At 39.2% G+C, this 16,240-nt stretch overlaps 1 protein-coding gene across 16 annotated transcripts in view; it reads right to left on the bottom strand.

The window, feature by feature from the left end:
* Positions 1-726: 726 nt before the first annotated feature.
* CARMIL1 (capping protein regulator and myosin 1 linker 1) overlaps positions 727-16,240 on the bottom strand; it is a 340,777-nt gene continuing 325,263 nt past the window's right edge. For 6 of the 16 annotated variants that reach the window (XM_063605168.1, XM_063605170.1, XM_034961569.3 and 3 more), the window contains 4 exons: positions 14,973-15,185; positions 11,077-11,208; positions 8,373-8,522; positions 727-1,804 (listed from right to left, as the gene is read on the bottom strand). In XM_063605168.1, the coding sequence (XP_063461238.1) occupies positions 1,668-1,804; positions 8,373-8,522; positions 11,077-11,208; positions 14,973-15,185 (632 nt within the window). In that variant the 3' untranslated portion in view covers positions 727-1,667. Of the gene's footprint in view, positions 1,805-8,372; positions 8,523-8,856; positions 8,882-11,076; positions 11,209-14,972; positions 15,186-16,240 lie in introns of those variants that run through there. The other 10 variants (XM_063605172.1, XM_063605173.1, XM_003823208.5 and 7 more) reach the window with 6 other exon arrangements.

The following is a 16,240-nucleotide window of genomic DNA, read 5'->3' as shown; positions in this document are numbered from 1 at the left end:
CTCTGAGGTTCCTGAGCAGCACAGGTAGACCTAACCCCCTTTCCACACCACTGTTTGTCATGAGTATGGTTCCATCACACTGTATTGTTTTGGGCTGGGTTACGGGTCTGTTTCCTCATAGCCTGTTAGCTCATGGAGGTACCATGCCCATCTTTTGTCTTCTGATGCTTCTCCCAGTTTGACAGCCATAAGAGGTGTTTATTCCCATCAGCATTTATGACAGCAGAGCTACAGCTGGAGGAAGCAATCTTCTGTCTTTCTGCCCTCATGAAGTCACGCAAAGGCAGCAAACCATCTGGTCTACATTATGGGCACTTACGCATATGCCAGACACCTGAGCTGCGGAGAGGGCTAGTGGAAGATGATGAGGGAAACAGTCATGTCATGCCGACCCCACCTTCTATCATTCTTCTTTCCAATAGATAACCACTGCTTGCAACACTTCAAATCATACTTCTTTGCTCACACTTGCATCCTTCATATGACCCTTATGCATGGTAATGGGAGGTGGATCAAACTCCTAATTCTATATTCTTCTGGTAAATTTTATCATTTTTCCCAAGGGGGAAAACAGGCAGTGGCATTAGTACGTTATCTTTATTTCGAAGGTAATGGTTCCCAGATTGCTTATCTGAGAACATTGATTATTTTGGATTTTGGAAACAAAACCAAAGTTCACCACCCTGAGCCAGCCCAAACTAAAAATGTAACTGGAGAAGGCCCAAATCCCACTTGTAAAATCATTTTATTGGTATAAATATACATATGAATAAAATACTTCCAGCCTGTAATGTAAGTGAATATTTGTGAAATGTCTTATAAAGAGTAGTATTTTGATTTTTACAGGTGTCAAAGTATTCTCTCTTAAAATCACACATTAAAAGCTAATATGCAGACAGAAATTAAAGGCCTTCAAAAACATGAATATTCATAAAACCTCATTCCAATCAACTATATACATTAATCTGGGCACATGGTAAAATCAGCCGTGGGCCTCTCTCACTCTGTTCTTAGCTGCGCTCGTTGATGGTATGCAAAGGTCACCGACCAAGCTTTAAATGTACAATTCCACATCAGGAAGGAAGAAGTTCCCCATGGGAGAAGGTAAAAACCATACCCAAGATCTAATATATATAATCTATACAAATTATTAGTGTGCTCTGTTAATATAATTACAATGTGCAATTGCATACATCAAGAATAAATTGCTATATTGAGTCCTGTGCGGATTTGACACAGGTACACTCAGCAGTACTCCGAGTCTGCTGTGGTGTTACTTGTGTGAGTGTGTGTCCAGTTATTTCATTTATCTCCAAAAACTCATCTTGCAGGGCAATCTGTAGCTGCCTCAGATAAATTCAAGTAGGGCCCATGGGATAATTGCTGGCTTTCATTAAAGGCATATGAAGGAATGTTTAGAAATCAAATGCAAAGGGTTGGAGGAAGACCAAACAAATGTGCTTTGATTACCAAGAAATGGATCTGTTTCCATACAAAAAAAAAAAAAAAAAAAAAAAGGCAGGGGATGGGGGTGGGGGAGAAATAAAGAAAAAGAAGAGAATAAAGCACCCAGAGAAGAACGCCTGGGAAGAAAAGATGTTGCCCTTGGTTCCTCTCTGATGGCTACCAAAGCACCCTGCACAGGAAGACTTCTGCGTGGGTGACCTTTACACAAAAATAAACTCTTTTTCTGCTTCTTCCCCAGAGTCATTAGATTTGCTGCCTTGATGGCCATCTTTACTGGAGGACCGTTGCTTTTGTTCTTGATACTCCTGGGCCTGCTGGCCCCAGCTTCTCCTTGAAACTGAAATAAAAAGAGAAGTCGCACAGTTTACTGACAAAGTAATACCAGTGGCCTGACTGATAATGGGCTGAGATGCAGTAGCCTTGAAGGTTTGGGGGAGGGGAGGGGGCCAGGGTGAACTTTCTCAGAAACAAACTTGCTATTATGTTTAGAGACTGTAGACAGAAATGTAAAACAAACCAACAAAGCAGAAACAACATGAGAAAACACACACAAAAACACAGTCTATGACAGGGTGAACCTCTCATAGATGTGGGCAAGAATCTGAGGTTAGGACCCCCGAGGAAAGGATGGTGGGGAAGCGGAGGGAGATGCCAGGAGGGAGGAGGGCTTTGAAGCGGTTCTGCTCCAGGTGACCTCCTCAGTCATAGCTGCCCCCTCACACAGCACAGAGAACAGGGCAGACAGAGCTTTGAGGAGATGCTGGGTGGACAGATGTCCCATTCGATGCCTTCTGCAGATGATTTGGGGCTTGTCATTCCTGCTTGTGGGACAGGATATCAGCAAAGGCCTCAGGAATCTTTGTCAGACCTTTCTGTGACTCAGAAAACCTCAGTTTCACCCTCTAGGAAATAAATACTTTAAAGTCTAGTGAAAAAGCATTAAATACTGCCTATGACACATTCAACCATTTTGGAATCACCCTCCAGGTAAAAGAATTACCATTATTGTTGCCTGCTCTGATTACACATAAATATGAAGAATCCACTGAGGCTTTATAAAGCAGCGATAGGAGAATCATTACTGGAACAGAGCCTCTGTCATGTGTTAGGCACTCTCTGTTTTATTATCGCTATTCCTCACAGTTACCTTCTGTAAGGCAGGTTTTGTAAAACTTGAAACCAGGATTTAAACTAGATCTGTCTCTCCAAAGCCTATGTTCTTTCCAACTAGAATATGGCTTCACTGCTATGATACCTTGGGAAAAGGTTCGGATGCTGTACTCCAGCATAGCTATTAAGGATTATTAAATACTATTCATCTTGTCTATTGTATAGACAGCTCTTGAGCTAAAAATACTAAACCCACACACTTTGTGCCAGCCTGAAGGAAGAGTACAGCTACCTCATCACTCGGAAGTTCCAATGATCTAACCAGGAACACACTACATCAATCCTTTAAAAGCTATAGGATTCATTTGATGCTTCTAATCACTTGATTTTTGCATTTTGCTAAAAAAACAAAAAAAAACTCATCTTGCTGGCTACTAAAATGTTGAACTCACTGAAGAGTGTTTCAGGAAGTGAAAGCTCATTAAACCTAATAGTCAAAATGCAAACCTAATAGAGTACTTCTCCTGCCAATACTGGTATTAGAGCCAGATGCTGGTATTTAGACAATAAAAATTTAAATCTTTAGTTAATGACATTAAATTGAAATAACTCAAAACTCTGAAAGGAAAAAAACCTTTCAAATCTGATAATAAAAGTACGTAATTTCTTAAATTGTGACTTCTTTTTGTCCAACAGATTCAGGCAAATTCTCAAACTGGGGGAAGAAAGCAACAAACAAATATTATCATTGATTCCTATTATTTTTTCTTTTTAGAAACAGGGTCTTGCTCTGTCACCCAAACTGAAGTGCAATTTCTATTTTTAAGTTTGTGTTGGGTAAAAAAATTAAATGCACTTGTTTGGCCCTTTCACAACTGTCAGTAAGCCAGGTTTAGAGAATGAAGGTGAATAAATGTCAATAAATATTTTGCTGTTTATCACAAAACCAATTTGATACTAATAGACAAAGAATCCTTTAATTACTAAGAACAAAAGAAAGTAGGGAAGACTTATATTATCTTCATCCTGAAAACATTTTATAATAAACCCAACCTCAAACTAGAGCATTTCTTGTGGTATCTGCTAGAAAATATTTTTCATCATTTTAAAACCAAAATAAGTTGTTCCTCTATATTAAATGGCTCAAAAATACACTACAGGTTCAAGGGAAGAAACAAATATAATACACTGCTCATTTGTCTTCAGAGCAAATATATTTGTTCTAATTCTTAGATTTAAAGGATAATCAAACTTTTCATTCTTCCCAATATTTTTGTTTCCTGGCAATCTTGGGTCTAACTCATGTTGTATGATATGACAGAAGAGTACTTTCTAAAAATGGAGAAATTCAAGAAACCAAAAATGTTTATGTCACAGATAAAAAACTGAGATAACCCTATAGACCAGGGTCATTACAACAGGCATGATTACAATTCAAAGAAATCCAACATAGAAATCTTCCTGCAAAAAGTAGGTTGTCCTTCAGTCTCCACCTAAATGTTGATTCTTTTGAGTCACTGACACCAGGCTTCCAAATTCTCCAGGACTCAGGGGTTGTAGGAGGAAAAATAATATATTATTTCAAGAGGGCTGTCAAAGAATTTCACTATGGTGGCGACTTTATTTAGAAATTCATTCTAAATATATTCACCTCCATTGATTAAACTCTACCAATTGTGAATGTGCATGTGATAATGAGACTAGTACCAGGCTGACATGTTCTTAGTATAGTAGGTAAGCACCATTCAAGAACAGGAAAACTAAGGCATAGCGAGATCAAGGACCTAAAGTTATGCAATTAATGTGATGAGTTTGAAGGTCAAAGCATTTGTTCTTCTAGTCTCCACCCTTATTAGTCCAGATCCCTAATGTGAACAACTTTGTAGGACGAACGTTCTTTGTCGTTTGTTTTCCAGCCCTTAAGGGAACATCTATTTGACTGCATGTAATTAAGATGTTGACCACGACTATATTGAAGTAGGTTTAGTCAGGCTTCTATTAAAAGATGGTCTAAATAGAATTATGTCTGTTTGAAACTTAAAACTCCAGAATGTATGTATGTATGTATGCGTGTATGTATGCATGCAAGCATTTATTCATTTATAGATACTGAGTCTCACTCTGTTGTCCAGGCTGGAATTCAGTGGCGCAGTCATAGCTCACTGTAGCCTCAAACTCCTGGGCTCAAGTGATCCTCCTGTCTCAGCTTCCAGAGTAGTGGACACTACAGGTGTACCTCCTCGCCACACCCAGCTAATTTTTTATTTTTATTTTTGTATAGACAGAGTCTCATTTGTTGCCCAGACTGGTCTCAAATTCCTGGCCTCAAGTGATCCTCCAGACTTAGCCTCCCAAAGTGCTGGGATTACAAATGTGAACCACTGTGCCTGGCTAGAATTTATTTTTAAAATATTTATAAGATTTAGACTTTTTACAAATTCAGACAGACCTCCTCTTAGCAGCTTGAGTTAATGCTTGCTTTTATACAGGATGAAAAAAATCCAATTGTTTCACAAACACTTCTTCAATGCAAGTATTTGTTAAGAGTGCTGGAGCATCTCTATGCGTGTGTCTATTTACATATTTATCACTATTTTACATACTACTAAAGTTAATAGAAGATACTCAAGTAAATGAACAGGTAATTTATTCAACACAAACACTCCATGTATATACACATCCTGTCTATAGTGGCAATAATTGGTACAGAGAGGCTCGAATGTGAAATCTGTCATTCTTGAAGATGATTTGACATTGCATATATGTGATAATTTTAAAGCTTCTGAAATATGCATATAAATGCAGAATTAGAGAATCATATGAAAATTTGGTATTTTCTCCATTGTAAGCTCCACTGACATCCATATTTTCCAGGAGAAAAACACTATGATGACCTTAAAATAGTATTCAGTAGTTGGCCCTGATTTTTTTATACTTTCTAGCAAGAGCCCAACATGCCAACCGTTAAATTTATCTTCAAGAACTCACTTAGGGGAAGCAGAACTTGAGTCTGGTGGAAAAAGTAGAGCAGAGCACTGGCTTACAGACTGCAAGTCACAGCCAAGTATTTACTGGCTGTAGCTTGGATTATGGAAGAGGCAAGTGATATATAAAAGGAATCTTAGATGCCCTGTACAAACAGGAGCCATTGCAACACATTCAAAGCCAAAATCAACTATTTTCTTCAAGAAAATAGGATATTCTCTTACAAGAACATCACAACTTATAATTAAATGTAGAGAGGAAATAATATGAAATGAAAAAAATGTGCTTACAAATATTTCTAGTAAAAGAAATTAAGCATTTTACCTGTCAAATCAATATAGTAGCCACACAAAACATAATATTCATGATAAAAATATGCAGCATGCTTTGAGAACAATATTTGAGAACAATAGCCTCTGTTTGTTTCATGAATACATACTTTAGGAAAATAAGGCTGTTTTAGTGTAAACAAAGCTGCTCTTAAAAGACTTAAAAGAAAGTATAAGCAATTATTTAATAGAATTGATCTGCTAAATGTTATTTTTTTAACCAGGAACTATTCAGAAAGCAGACTGCTACGCAGTTCTCAAAGGTGAAGACAGTCAAGTGCTAGGAATCGGCACTAACAAAACAAAATTAAAATATCATGCATAAAATCACTTTAATTGAAGATCCTGTAAAAATTACTTCTTAATGCCTGTCATTATTTCAAGAAATCAAAGCAGAAAAGTAAATACAAGATGGTCCTATTTAGTTCCATCAAAATTTGACCAGCTCCTCACAATGAGAATTTGAAGCTAAAGAGGTCATGAACAAATCTGAGACAGATATAGAATCTCTTCTTGCTTTTCTATAATTTGGGTTATCTCTGTGTTTATCCTCTTTTTACTCTAACGCAAAGCCTCACTGGATGATCAATAGGCACTGGGCGGCAGGTAGCAGGGAGCGTCTCTTTTTGTGTTGTATAAAGTGTTTTTAGTGGCCTCTTGAAGAAGGAACATTGCAATAATGATGCTTTGTTAACAATCAAGTGATATAAGTCAATGAAAACAATAGTTCAAATGTAAAGCTCCAGAAACCAGAAACGTCTATGCAACCTTAGGTACGCTTAACAAAAGGGGCAATATAGAGACAGAGATTCTGGCCTAACAAATTCTCAAAAATAACTTGTCAGAAAATAAATGTCTTAGGTGTTCATTTTTGTAACTTTTCTAGGACTGAAGATAGAGATTTTCTTGGCCATATGAGAGAAACCTTCTTGTAGAGAGGAGTTATTGTAACTATGTGTCTATAAACAAATCCACTACATAGGATAGTCTATCAAAGTAAAGGGTCAACTTAATTGGCTTTCTCTAGGGCAGGAGCTACCCAGCCCAAACAATGTTTTAACCTTATGTGTCCTGTAGACTTTGCTTTATGCTCCGAGAGGTGTCTTTAACCCACCCTGCCACCTAGCTAGTATATGCCGGAACCCCAGGCAAGTGAGCACATGTGGCTGAGCCCATGGCACTGGCTGAGAAGGCAGGCTCCAAACGTTGTCCCTGGCAGGCAGTTGGTAGATGTTTTTTTGTTTTAAAACCTATATCAAAGAAAATTCTCAAAGAGAACAGTTCCCACTTCAGGTATCATAACTCATTGGGCTGTTAAGCTGTGAAGTGTATCATAAGAAGTTTATTATCAATAGTAAAGTGTGAAAATTCAAGAATGGCTTATCCCTTTGCAATAAAGAGAAGGTATCCCTATAATAAGGTCACTCCCATTAACTTGTATTCTGAAATGCTTTCTTGGGAGGCAGTGAAGGGCATGGTGTTACAGCCTGAATGCTGGGCCACACCTGATCCCTGGGAGCCTAAATACATGCATCTATTAACCCCTGATATGGTTTAACAGGAAGAAAAGAGCCTCATTCCAAGAGCAGAAGTCCTTTAAAGAAATCTCACATATCAGAATATGTTATATTCCTTACAGATACTAAGATTTCCTTTAACGGATTTTTGAAGTCATGTTTATAAAAAGTTAATATATTAACCAGGGAAGAGATGAGTACTTTAGGCACAAAAAAGACATTTTTTTCTCTGAGTCAGCAATACTTGTCCTTCAATTTCCCATTGGAGGGCAGAGCTGATTTGAAATCTGTCTCCTTTTTGTCTCTTGGGATTGTTCTCACCTGAACAGAACATTACAGAATTTACTACAGGGCCAAATGAAAGACAGAAGTCAGAGAGTAACTCCTAAAAAGTGGAATAAATTGTTCCTGATGGCTGACAAGTTAAACGGTACTTTTTCTTTCTTACTAAAGGGTGATAAAATGATAAAGGGTGAAAGATCATGTGCATGATCCAACATCTGCATTGAGTCAGTGACTTTTTATTGATCCTTTCCTGAAAGAGTGTAAGATATTAGGCCAATATTCTCTAAGGATATAAACTCTGTCATTCTAAGAATCTCTGATCCAACCACAGTTGAAACCTAACAGGAGAGTAAAGATATAAAGGAAGAGAATAGGAAGCCTAACCCCAATTATAAAAATAAACTTGCATGATCACAAAAATTTAAAAGGACAAGTCACCAAAGTAACTTGATCTTCCTCATAAGAATTTCTAATTTTAGATTTTTAAGTCAATATTTTTTCCCCCCAAATAAAAGGACCATCCTGTTGAGATTTAGAAAAAAACAAAACCAAAAACCTCTCTTGTATGACTAATCCCTGACCCAGTCCCACGATAGAATTTACTCAATTACAGTTTGTTTTTGTTAGTGCCAGTTCATAAGCTTCGGGTCAGTGAGGGATGATAATCGAAGGCTCTAACCATTTGTTGGCTGTGACTTCCTGTGCCCAATTGCATTCACTTCCTCTTCTGCAATGGTGGAGTACAGTTTTGAAGATCTTTTCCCTCTACTGGAAGGCTTGCCACTGTCATGATCTGAATGTCTTTTGTAATAATCTCCTCTTTGCACTACTGAGGAAAAGGGATTTATTTTACCCTTTATATTATTAGCACATACATCAATGTGTTGACATTAATATTTAAAAATATTAAAAATTAAATATCAGCTTACCCACCCCACTTAGGATTCAAGGAACCTACAGTGTTGGTCCTGGGCAGATATGCATCATTATCTACAGAATTCAACAGCCAACATTATGGAAATGTCGTGCAAAATGAGGTGAGCTGCGAGTCTGCCCCAAAAAAGTATTAACAAAAAGGCTCCAGTATTACCATTTTGATTCCACGATGGATTAATGAAAATCACATTCACTTGGAATAATCCAGAAGAATCATAGCAATTTACCTGTTTCAGAAATTAGTTGGGCATGCTAGTCCAAAGGGAGGCAAAGAACAGGGAAATGAAGTAATCAGCATGAATAATAGATAAGAAAACAGAATGAGCACAATATGGACAGTTTATAAAGAAAAAGATAGAACTCACAAGTGGCTGCCATTTCTGGGCAACCTTAGCGGACAAGCTGATAAAGTCAAAATCTTACCACCTCAGACATTTACAGACTGTTCCCAGACTTCATGTACATTTTCAGTCCAATTTCAATACCAAGTGATAACATCAGGATGATGTCTATGATTAACTTATTCTGGATCCCAGATGGGAAAGTCATGGTCTCCACAGCTCAGCCATCCCTACTGTCTGACTGGAAAGAAGGGAGCGTGAGCCATTCCTAAGATTTGCTACTTGGGGAGGGAGAAGGATGAGGAAGGGAATCAAACATATACCCCTAAAGCTCTGAAACATTTAAGGAGGAACACATTCTATTTCTAACTTCCTGGGGAAAGAACACTCAACTTTTTCACGGCAGCTACGAGCCTGCAGTGGTATCCAGTATCTCCCCGACTTTGCTAACCAGAGAGGCTCCATGATCTATATTTGTACTTGTGAGGCTGGTGGGTTACTCTAGGCCTTGTTTTGATAATCTATAGGCATCTAGAAAACACCACTTTCCAGAAATGTTAAAACAATGATTTTTGTATTCAACCTTCTGATCTTTTTTCTTCTATTTTTGTAAATCCTTCAATATTTCAATTGCTTCAGACAAGATAGATGAACATTCCTACTTAGCACTACCATCCCTTCCTCACTTTTCTTTTTCTCTCCAACTGAACTCTTTCAGGCATTTTCAACGCTTCCTTAAAAGTAAAGATGTAAAGTCAGCAGTTGCAGAAAGGATGGAAAATTAGGGTAGGAATGGGAGAGGCACTTGGTGGTGAGAACTGGACTGTCAGAGAATACCTGAAGGCTCAAGTCTCTCTGAGATGGCATCACCAAAGGTCCTTGCTTTTACACCAAGTCTTCCAAAGGCTTCAGTTATAATGCTGAACCCTGTATTTATTTACCTCATGTAAAATGACTATAGATACCAGCTACTTTTCAAAAGCTTTAGTTTCTCTATTTGACAGAAGTGGTTTAGCAGCTTTGGTCTCAACCCAACCATCTTCTATTTATAGCAAATAAGTGAGTGAAGCTTCTACCCAACAAATAAATCTGTAGGATGGAGATAAGAAAGCAGGCAGTGTTATTGTTTTTATTAGATTTCCAAGCCACAAAGACAGTACTCAGTAACACTTTCTATTAACTTCAACCCAATACTATTATCAATAAAAGAAAATAGGCCAATGTAGGAAGAGAACAGAGACAGAGAGATCAAAGGTTCTAAAGCATTAAAAAAATCTAAAATAAAACACAGCAACTCCAAACCACAACGAGAGCCTTCTGGGTGTAGACGACTTGTGTGGCTCCAGAATTTCCTTATAGGTGGGGCTCAGAGATGGCATTTACACTATACATTACATAGGACAGAACCCCAAAGTCAATCACACATTTAAAAGAAATGGCATGGGTGCTGAAGCCACAACCATGCCTCACCTTTGATAATAACTGGTAACAGCTCAGTCTGATTTGGGAAGAAAGCATTCTCGTCACAGGATTAGCTTGCTGTGCTTCTACCTCAGCAAATTAGAAGGAGCAAACTGGTGCAGGGTCGCCCTGAGAATGTCCATGTCTGCACCACACTTCTGAGAGTAAGGAACATCTGACCTTGTGACTGAGCAAGCACAGTGAGCTGCAAGGTGGCTCAGGCCCAGGGGTGCTGCTCCTGAACTATAGCAGTACTGATTTGCCACGACTAGGAAAAGATTTCATTGAAAATAACAGGACTCAGAAATCTATAGGTAGCCCCAAATACGTCATAAAATCATGTTTAAGGAGCTCCTAACATGCTGGAAGTCAGTTCAGAAGCATCTAGAAATTACTCTTGCAAATAAGTTAGACCTTTGTGTCTCAGCTGCTTTTTTCATATGTCATTAAGATCCGATGTCATCAATCATGCTGAATCAAGTTTCTGAACTAAGAAACTACTCCATTTCCAAAAATTTAACCCAAGCAATGTTGACTTTAACAAACTCTAAGATATTAGTAAAGTCCAGGATGAGTTCCTTTATTTTGAAATGTCCCTCCTTGGGGAGAGCTAACCCAGAGAAAAGAAATCCTTACAATCCTTACCTTCCTGTGAAAATGTCCTGGGGCTGGGCTGGGGGCTACTCTGGCCATCTCTCTCTTTGTCTGAAGGAACTTTTTTCAGGACAGGTGGAAGAAGGGCAACTTTCGGGCTAGATGGAGAGTCTGGAATGTCATCTAAGGAGACACAAACACGTGAATCAAACTGTTCCACAAACTGGATTCCAAGAACATAAAGCCTGGTAAATCTATATATAAAAATAAGTCATTTAAAAAAATAAAGCATCATAGAATTTTTCTGGCCAAAAATTAGTTTTGTGTTTTTGCTCAGTGAAGTAACATCCACAAACAAAAGGGAAAAACAATGAATACTCATAAAAAGTTAATATCTGCACAAATATGAATCTATCCTGTAGATCAAGAATTTCAATGCGCAGCTATTTGAAAATTAGACTGTATGTGAACCATATGTTCCTTCTGACTTAAACACAAAGGCTGTTTGGTTTTCATAAAATATGTAATATTTATAAGACACTGCCTTCACCTGTTGTCAAACCCAGTACAATAGTCACTATACATATGTGTGTATGTGTATGCATGCATGCATGCATATATGTAGGTCACTAACAATAATTTGGAATCATGGTCTTTTAGAACCAGAAAAGACTTTGGGCACTGGACAAATGAAGAGATTAAAAACGAAAAAGATGACCAAATAGCTAGGACTAGAATTCTAGTCTTTTTTTTTTTTTTTTGAGATGGAGTCTTGCTCTGTTGCCCAGGCTGGAGTGCAGTGGTGCGATCCCGGCTCACTGCAACCTCCGCCTCCTGGGTCTAAGCGATTCTCCTGCCTCAGCCTCCCAAGTAGCTGGGATTACAGGCACGTGCCACCATGCCAGGCTAATTTTTTGTATTTTTAGTAGAGACAGGGTTTCACTGTGTTAGCCAGGATGGTCTCGATCTCCTGACCTTGTGATCCACCCGCCTCAGCCTCCCAAAGTGTTGGGATTACAGGTGTGAGCCACCGCGCCTGGCCAATTCTAGTCTCTTAATTCAAAAACCAGGGCTGTTTCACCCTAATTGAAGGAATCTACCACAAGCTTGTCCAACCCATGGCTCACAGGATTGGACAAGCATGCAGCCCAGGATGGATTTGAATGCAGCCCAACACAAACTTGTAAACTTTCTTAAAACATTACAAGATTATTTTGCTTTAAAAAAAAAAAGAAAGTAATCGGCTATTGTTAGTGTCAGCATATTTTGTGTATGTCCCAAGACAATTCTTCTTCCACTGTGGCCCAGGGAAGCCAAAAGACTGGACATCCTTGACTACTGGATCATTCTTCTTCCTTTGCTGTTATCAGCAAGGTGGTTCTTAAGTTGGTGTGTGAGTGTCTGTGCACGTAGAAGACAATCTACAGCCACGTTCTCTTCAGTCTTAAACTTCCAGTCGCCTACCTGCTTAACCAAAATAAGCAGGGATGTGATAAGACATGTGAAGATAACACTATCCACCTTCACCATCTGTCAGAGCTGTGGCAGAGAGGAAATGAGATGGTGTATTTGAAAATGCCTGCTGAATTCCCAAGCTCTAAAAAAAAAAAGGTTTATTAACATAATTCTTGATATACTAAGTGCTATGAAATAACACATTTAGTAAATAACAAAATAAAACTTCTTGCAACAGAATATTGGGAATTCAGCTAGTTTTATATTCAGCATTAGAAACTGGGGAGTGGTCCCCCTTTATCCACATGGGATACAATCCAAGACCTCCAGTGGATGCCTGAAACCGGGATAGTACTGTACCCTACATAAGCTGTGTTTTTTCCTACACACACACACCCATAATAAAGCTTAATGTATAAATTAGGCACAGTAAGGGATTAACACTAAAACCCAATAATAGAATAATTATAACAATATACTATAATAAAAGTTATCTGAATGTGGTCTCTCTTTTTCTCTCTCGAAATATCTGCACCATGAATAACTGAGACTGTAAAAAGCAAAACCTTGGATAAGAGGGGCCTACTGTCCTCTACAAACTAGGTTACTCTACAAACTAGATTCATTTTATAAGAACTGTTTCTTTATTGCAGAGTAGAGACACACCCAGCTGATGACAATGTTAGGAGCAAGGCTCCTTTTGAGTACTTATTTGCTTTGCTTTCTATTAAAAATTTTTTCCATTTTCTTTGCCTCCATTCTCTCCACTCCTTCTACATGAAGACATTGTGTATGGACCAAGAAATTTTTTGTGTTCCCCATCATAAACTTTGGTTTGGGAAAAAGTTTGAGTAGAATTAGGAAGTCCTAAGGGGTTTGTTTCAAGGCTTAGTTCCTTGAGGTAAAGCCAGTACACCACTTTCTTTGTGGCTTCTCTTTGGAAACAGTTCACTGGTTTTCTCAAGGGACCAATGGGCTATGAAGACCAGGGACTGTCCAAGCTGGCCACTCGGGAAATGAAAAAAAATACGTGACGGAACATGGGAAAGAACCACAAGTGGAAGAAGTTTGGACACACAGGATTCTACCTTTTTGCTCATTCTACCCAAACCATCTGCACATTGATAAATTATTAGGATGAGCTGTGCATCCTACTTTACAATATACATGTCCATGGGGGGAGAGGTCAATAGAAACAGTTACCACGACAGTTGGTGGAGTCAGAACATCTGGCGGCTACACAGACACACCAGCTGCGTGACTTGGCAAACTCAGTATCTCTGTGCCTCATATTCCTCATCCGTAAAATGGAGCAGTGACGAGGATATTGAGAGTTCATCAAAAAGCACTTACTATAGTGCCAAGGACACAGCTAAGTGCTCAAAGATTAGCCATGATGATGATCTGACTATCTATTTTTATCCCTGTTTGACTACTTTTTGTGGGAGAACAAGGGGAAGAGGTGAAGAATTGATGTAACTTTCATATATTACCTATCCTACTTTTGTATATGTTTGAAAATTCTTATAATGGTAAGTTAAATTAAAAAAAAAACCTAATGTGTGTGTGTGTGTGTGTGGTGTTTTTTGTGTGTTTTTTTGTTTGTTTGGTTGGTTTTTTTGAGATAGGGTGATAGGGTCTTGTCACTCAGGCTGGAGTGCAGTGGTGTGGTCACAGCGTGATCACAGCCTAAATTCCTAGGCTCAAGTTATCCTCCCACCTCAGCCTCCCAAGTAGCAGGGACTACAGGTGTGCACTACCACACCTGGCCTTATTTTGTGCAGGAGAGAATAAGGTGAAGACCAATCCATTTCTAATACTTTTAAGTTTCTTCTATCATTAGATTTTCTAAACTAATAGCAAACTTTTTTGTAAAGGGCCCAAGAGTAAATATTTTACACTTTGCAGACCATATGGCCCTGTTGCAAGTATACCACTCTGCCACTGTAGCGCAGCCACAGATGACACCAATGCAAAAATAGTATGGCTGTGTCCACTAAAACTATTCACAAAAACAGGCCCATTGTTTGCCAAGTCTTGTTCTAAACCCTTGTTATATCATAGAATATGGCATAAAAACCAAAGAGCTTGTGCCTTCCCCATTTGTAGCCTTCCTCCTTAAACTGCTGCTTTTCAAAATGTCTGAACACCCTGGAGACAAATATTAGAAAGCCAAGCCGAGCACTACAGATGGGTCAACATGACAAAAGACTGATTTCCCTGTCTTGCCTACAAACTAACCTGTACTCCTGAAAGCAAGGACAGTCTCAGAGTCCCCAACTCTCACACATGGTGGGCCTCTGCATTAAATAAAAGAATCCCTCAGCTCTCATCACTTTCACAGCTTTGCATAGGTTTCTTGTGATCCCCTCCTGCAGAAGCCACTGTACCTCGCTCACCAGCTGCCCCTGAAACCACCTGCAGAGTCTGATCCAGCTGGCTCTGGGAAGCCACCTGGTCACAATGCAACTCCCTAACTGCAAAACTCTTACCAGGCCGTGAGGCGGTTCTTGGTTTCTGCGGGATGACGGGCCGTGCTGCCAGACTGGGTTTGGGGGACTGCAGGAGGGGCTTCGGACTCGTAGGTGTGCTGGATGAGCTCCGAGACCTGGAGCCTGCTTCCGCTTTGGGTTCTGCTTTGGTATTCTTTTCTGGTGTTCCCAAACCAAAGCGGTTCTCTGGAAGACCTGGGTGCAGTTTAGGCACTAAGATGAAAAAGGCCACTTTAAAAATCAAAGGTCAAAGAAGCCAATAACTTGAAGCTAGAAGTCTGGTACAAACTGCTGTAATCATTTGCCATCGTTTCTCATCACGGATGTTTTAAGAGTATTTTAAGAATATGCTGTTCTAGCATGTTTTAAAATCAAAACATGCTGGATGAAGAGTGACGTTCTTTGTAGAAAAGCAATAAACTTTTTGGTTCTTTTCTGATCACCCCTGACTATTCCAGCGATGACAAGCTTTTATATTTAATAGTGTACAGTGCCGTAATCACATACAAGGAAAACAGTGGTTCTTCATGCACTTGAAATATTCGGGTCCTTCTCAGATCTGGCACAAGGTACAGGTATAACCAAATGTAAGTGCCTTGGTTCTGGACAATAAGCAGTTAGGGCTCTGGCTACAGGTTCTGAGTGAGGAGGGTGATGCTGACGGCTGCAATCTCATGTTTAGTGAGAACAGCTCCAGAAATGTCATCTCATCCCCCACCTCCATCCATACTGCTGCCTTAATTTAACAAGACAACTGGCAAAAATAAGCCCATAAAATGTGATTTATCATCCAACTCTTACTGCACCAAGATACTGTAGCTATGCATAAGACTCTCAAATAGCAAAGTGAGGATTCTATCACACAGTTAACACATTACTCTCCAGTTTTCATCTAAGGTATTTTCTTATTTTATTATACCTAAGAAGTCAGAGGGACAAGGGATATTGGATTTCATGCATATTCAGGCTGCAAGCGAAGCATGTTGTTCATACCAAACAAGACAGCCACCCATCTTCCATATGTCATGCATGGCTTATTCTTAAATACATCAGCCATGATCCTGTACGCTGCCCCCATCCCCAACTTTTCCAAAATGCTCAAAGCTGAGGAGTTTGCAATGAAAAAACAGTCAGAATTTCCTCCCTTTGGGAAATCAAAAAGTGCCCTGTCCAGGCACAATGCTACAGTGGGGCAGGATGTACCCCAGGGGAAGATAAGGCAGGTGAAGGGATATGGTCTTTCAGATGATAGCTGAGAACACACAACA

This window comes from Pan paniscus, chromosome 5 (genome assembly GCF_029289425.2).
Source record: "Pan paniscus chromosome 5, NHGRI_mPanPan1-v2.0_pri, whole genome shotgun sequence".
NCBI classification, from domain to species: domain Eukaryota; kingdom Metazoa; phylum Chordata; class Mammalia; order Primates; family Hominidae; genus Pan; species Pan paniscus.
This window is presented reverse-complemented; position numbering and strand designations above follow the sequence as displayed.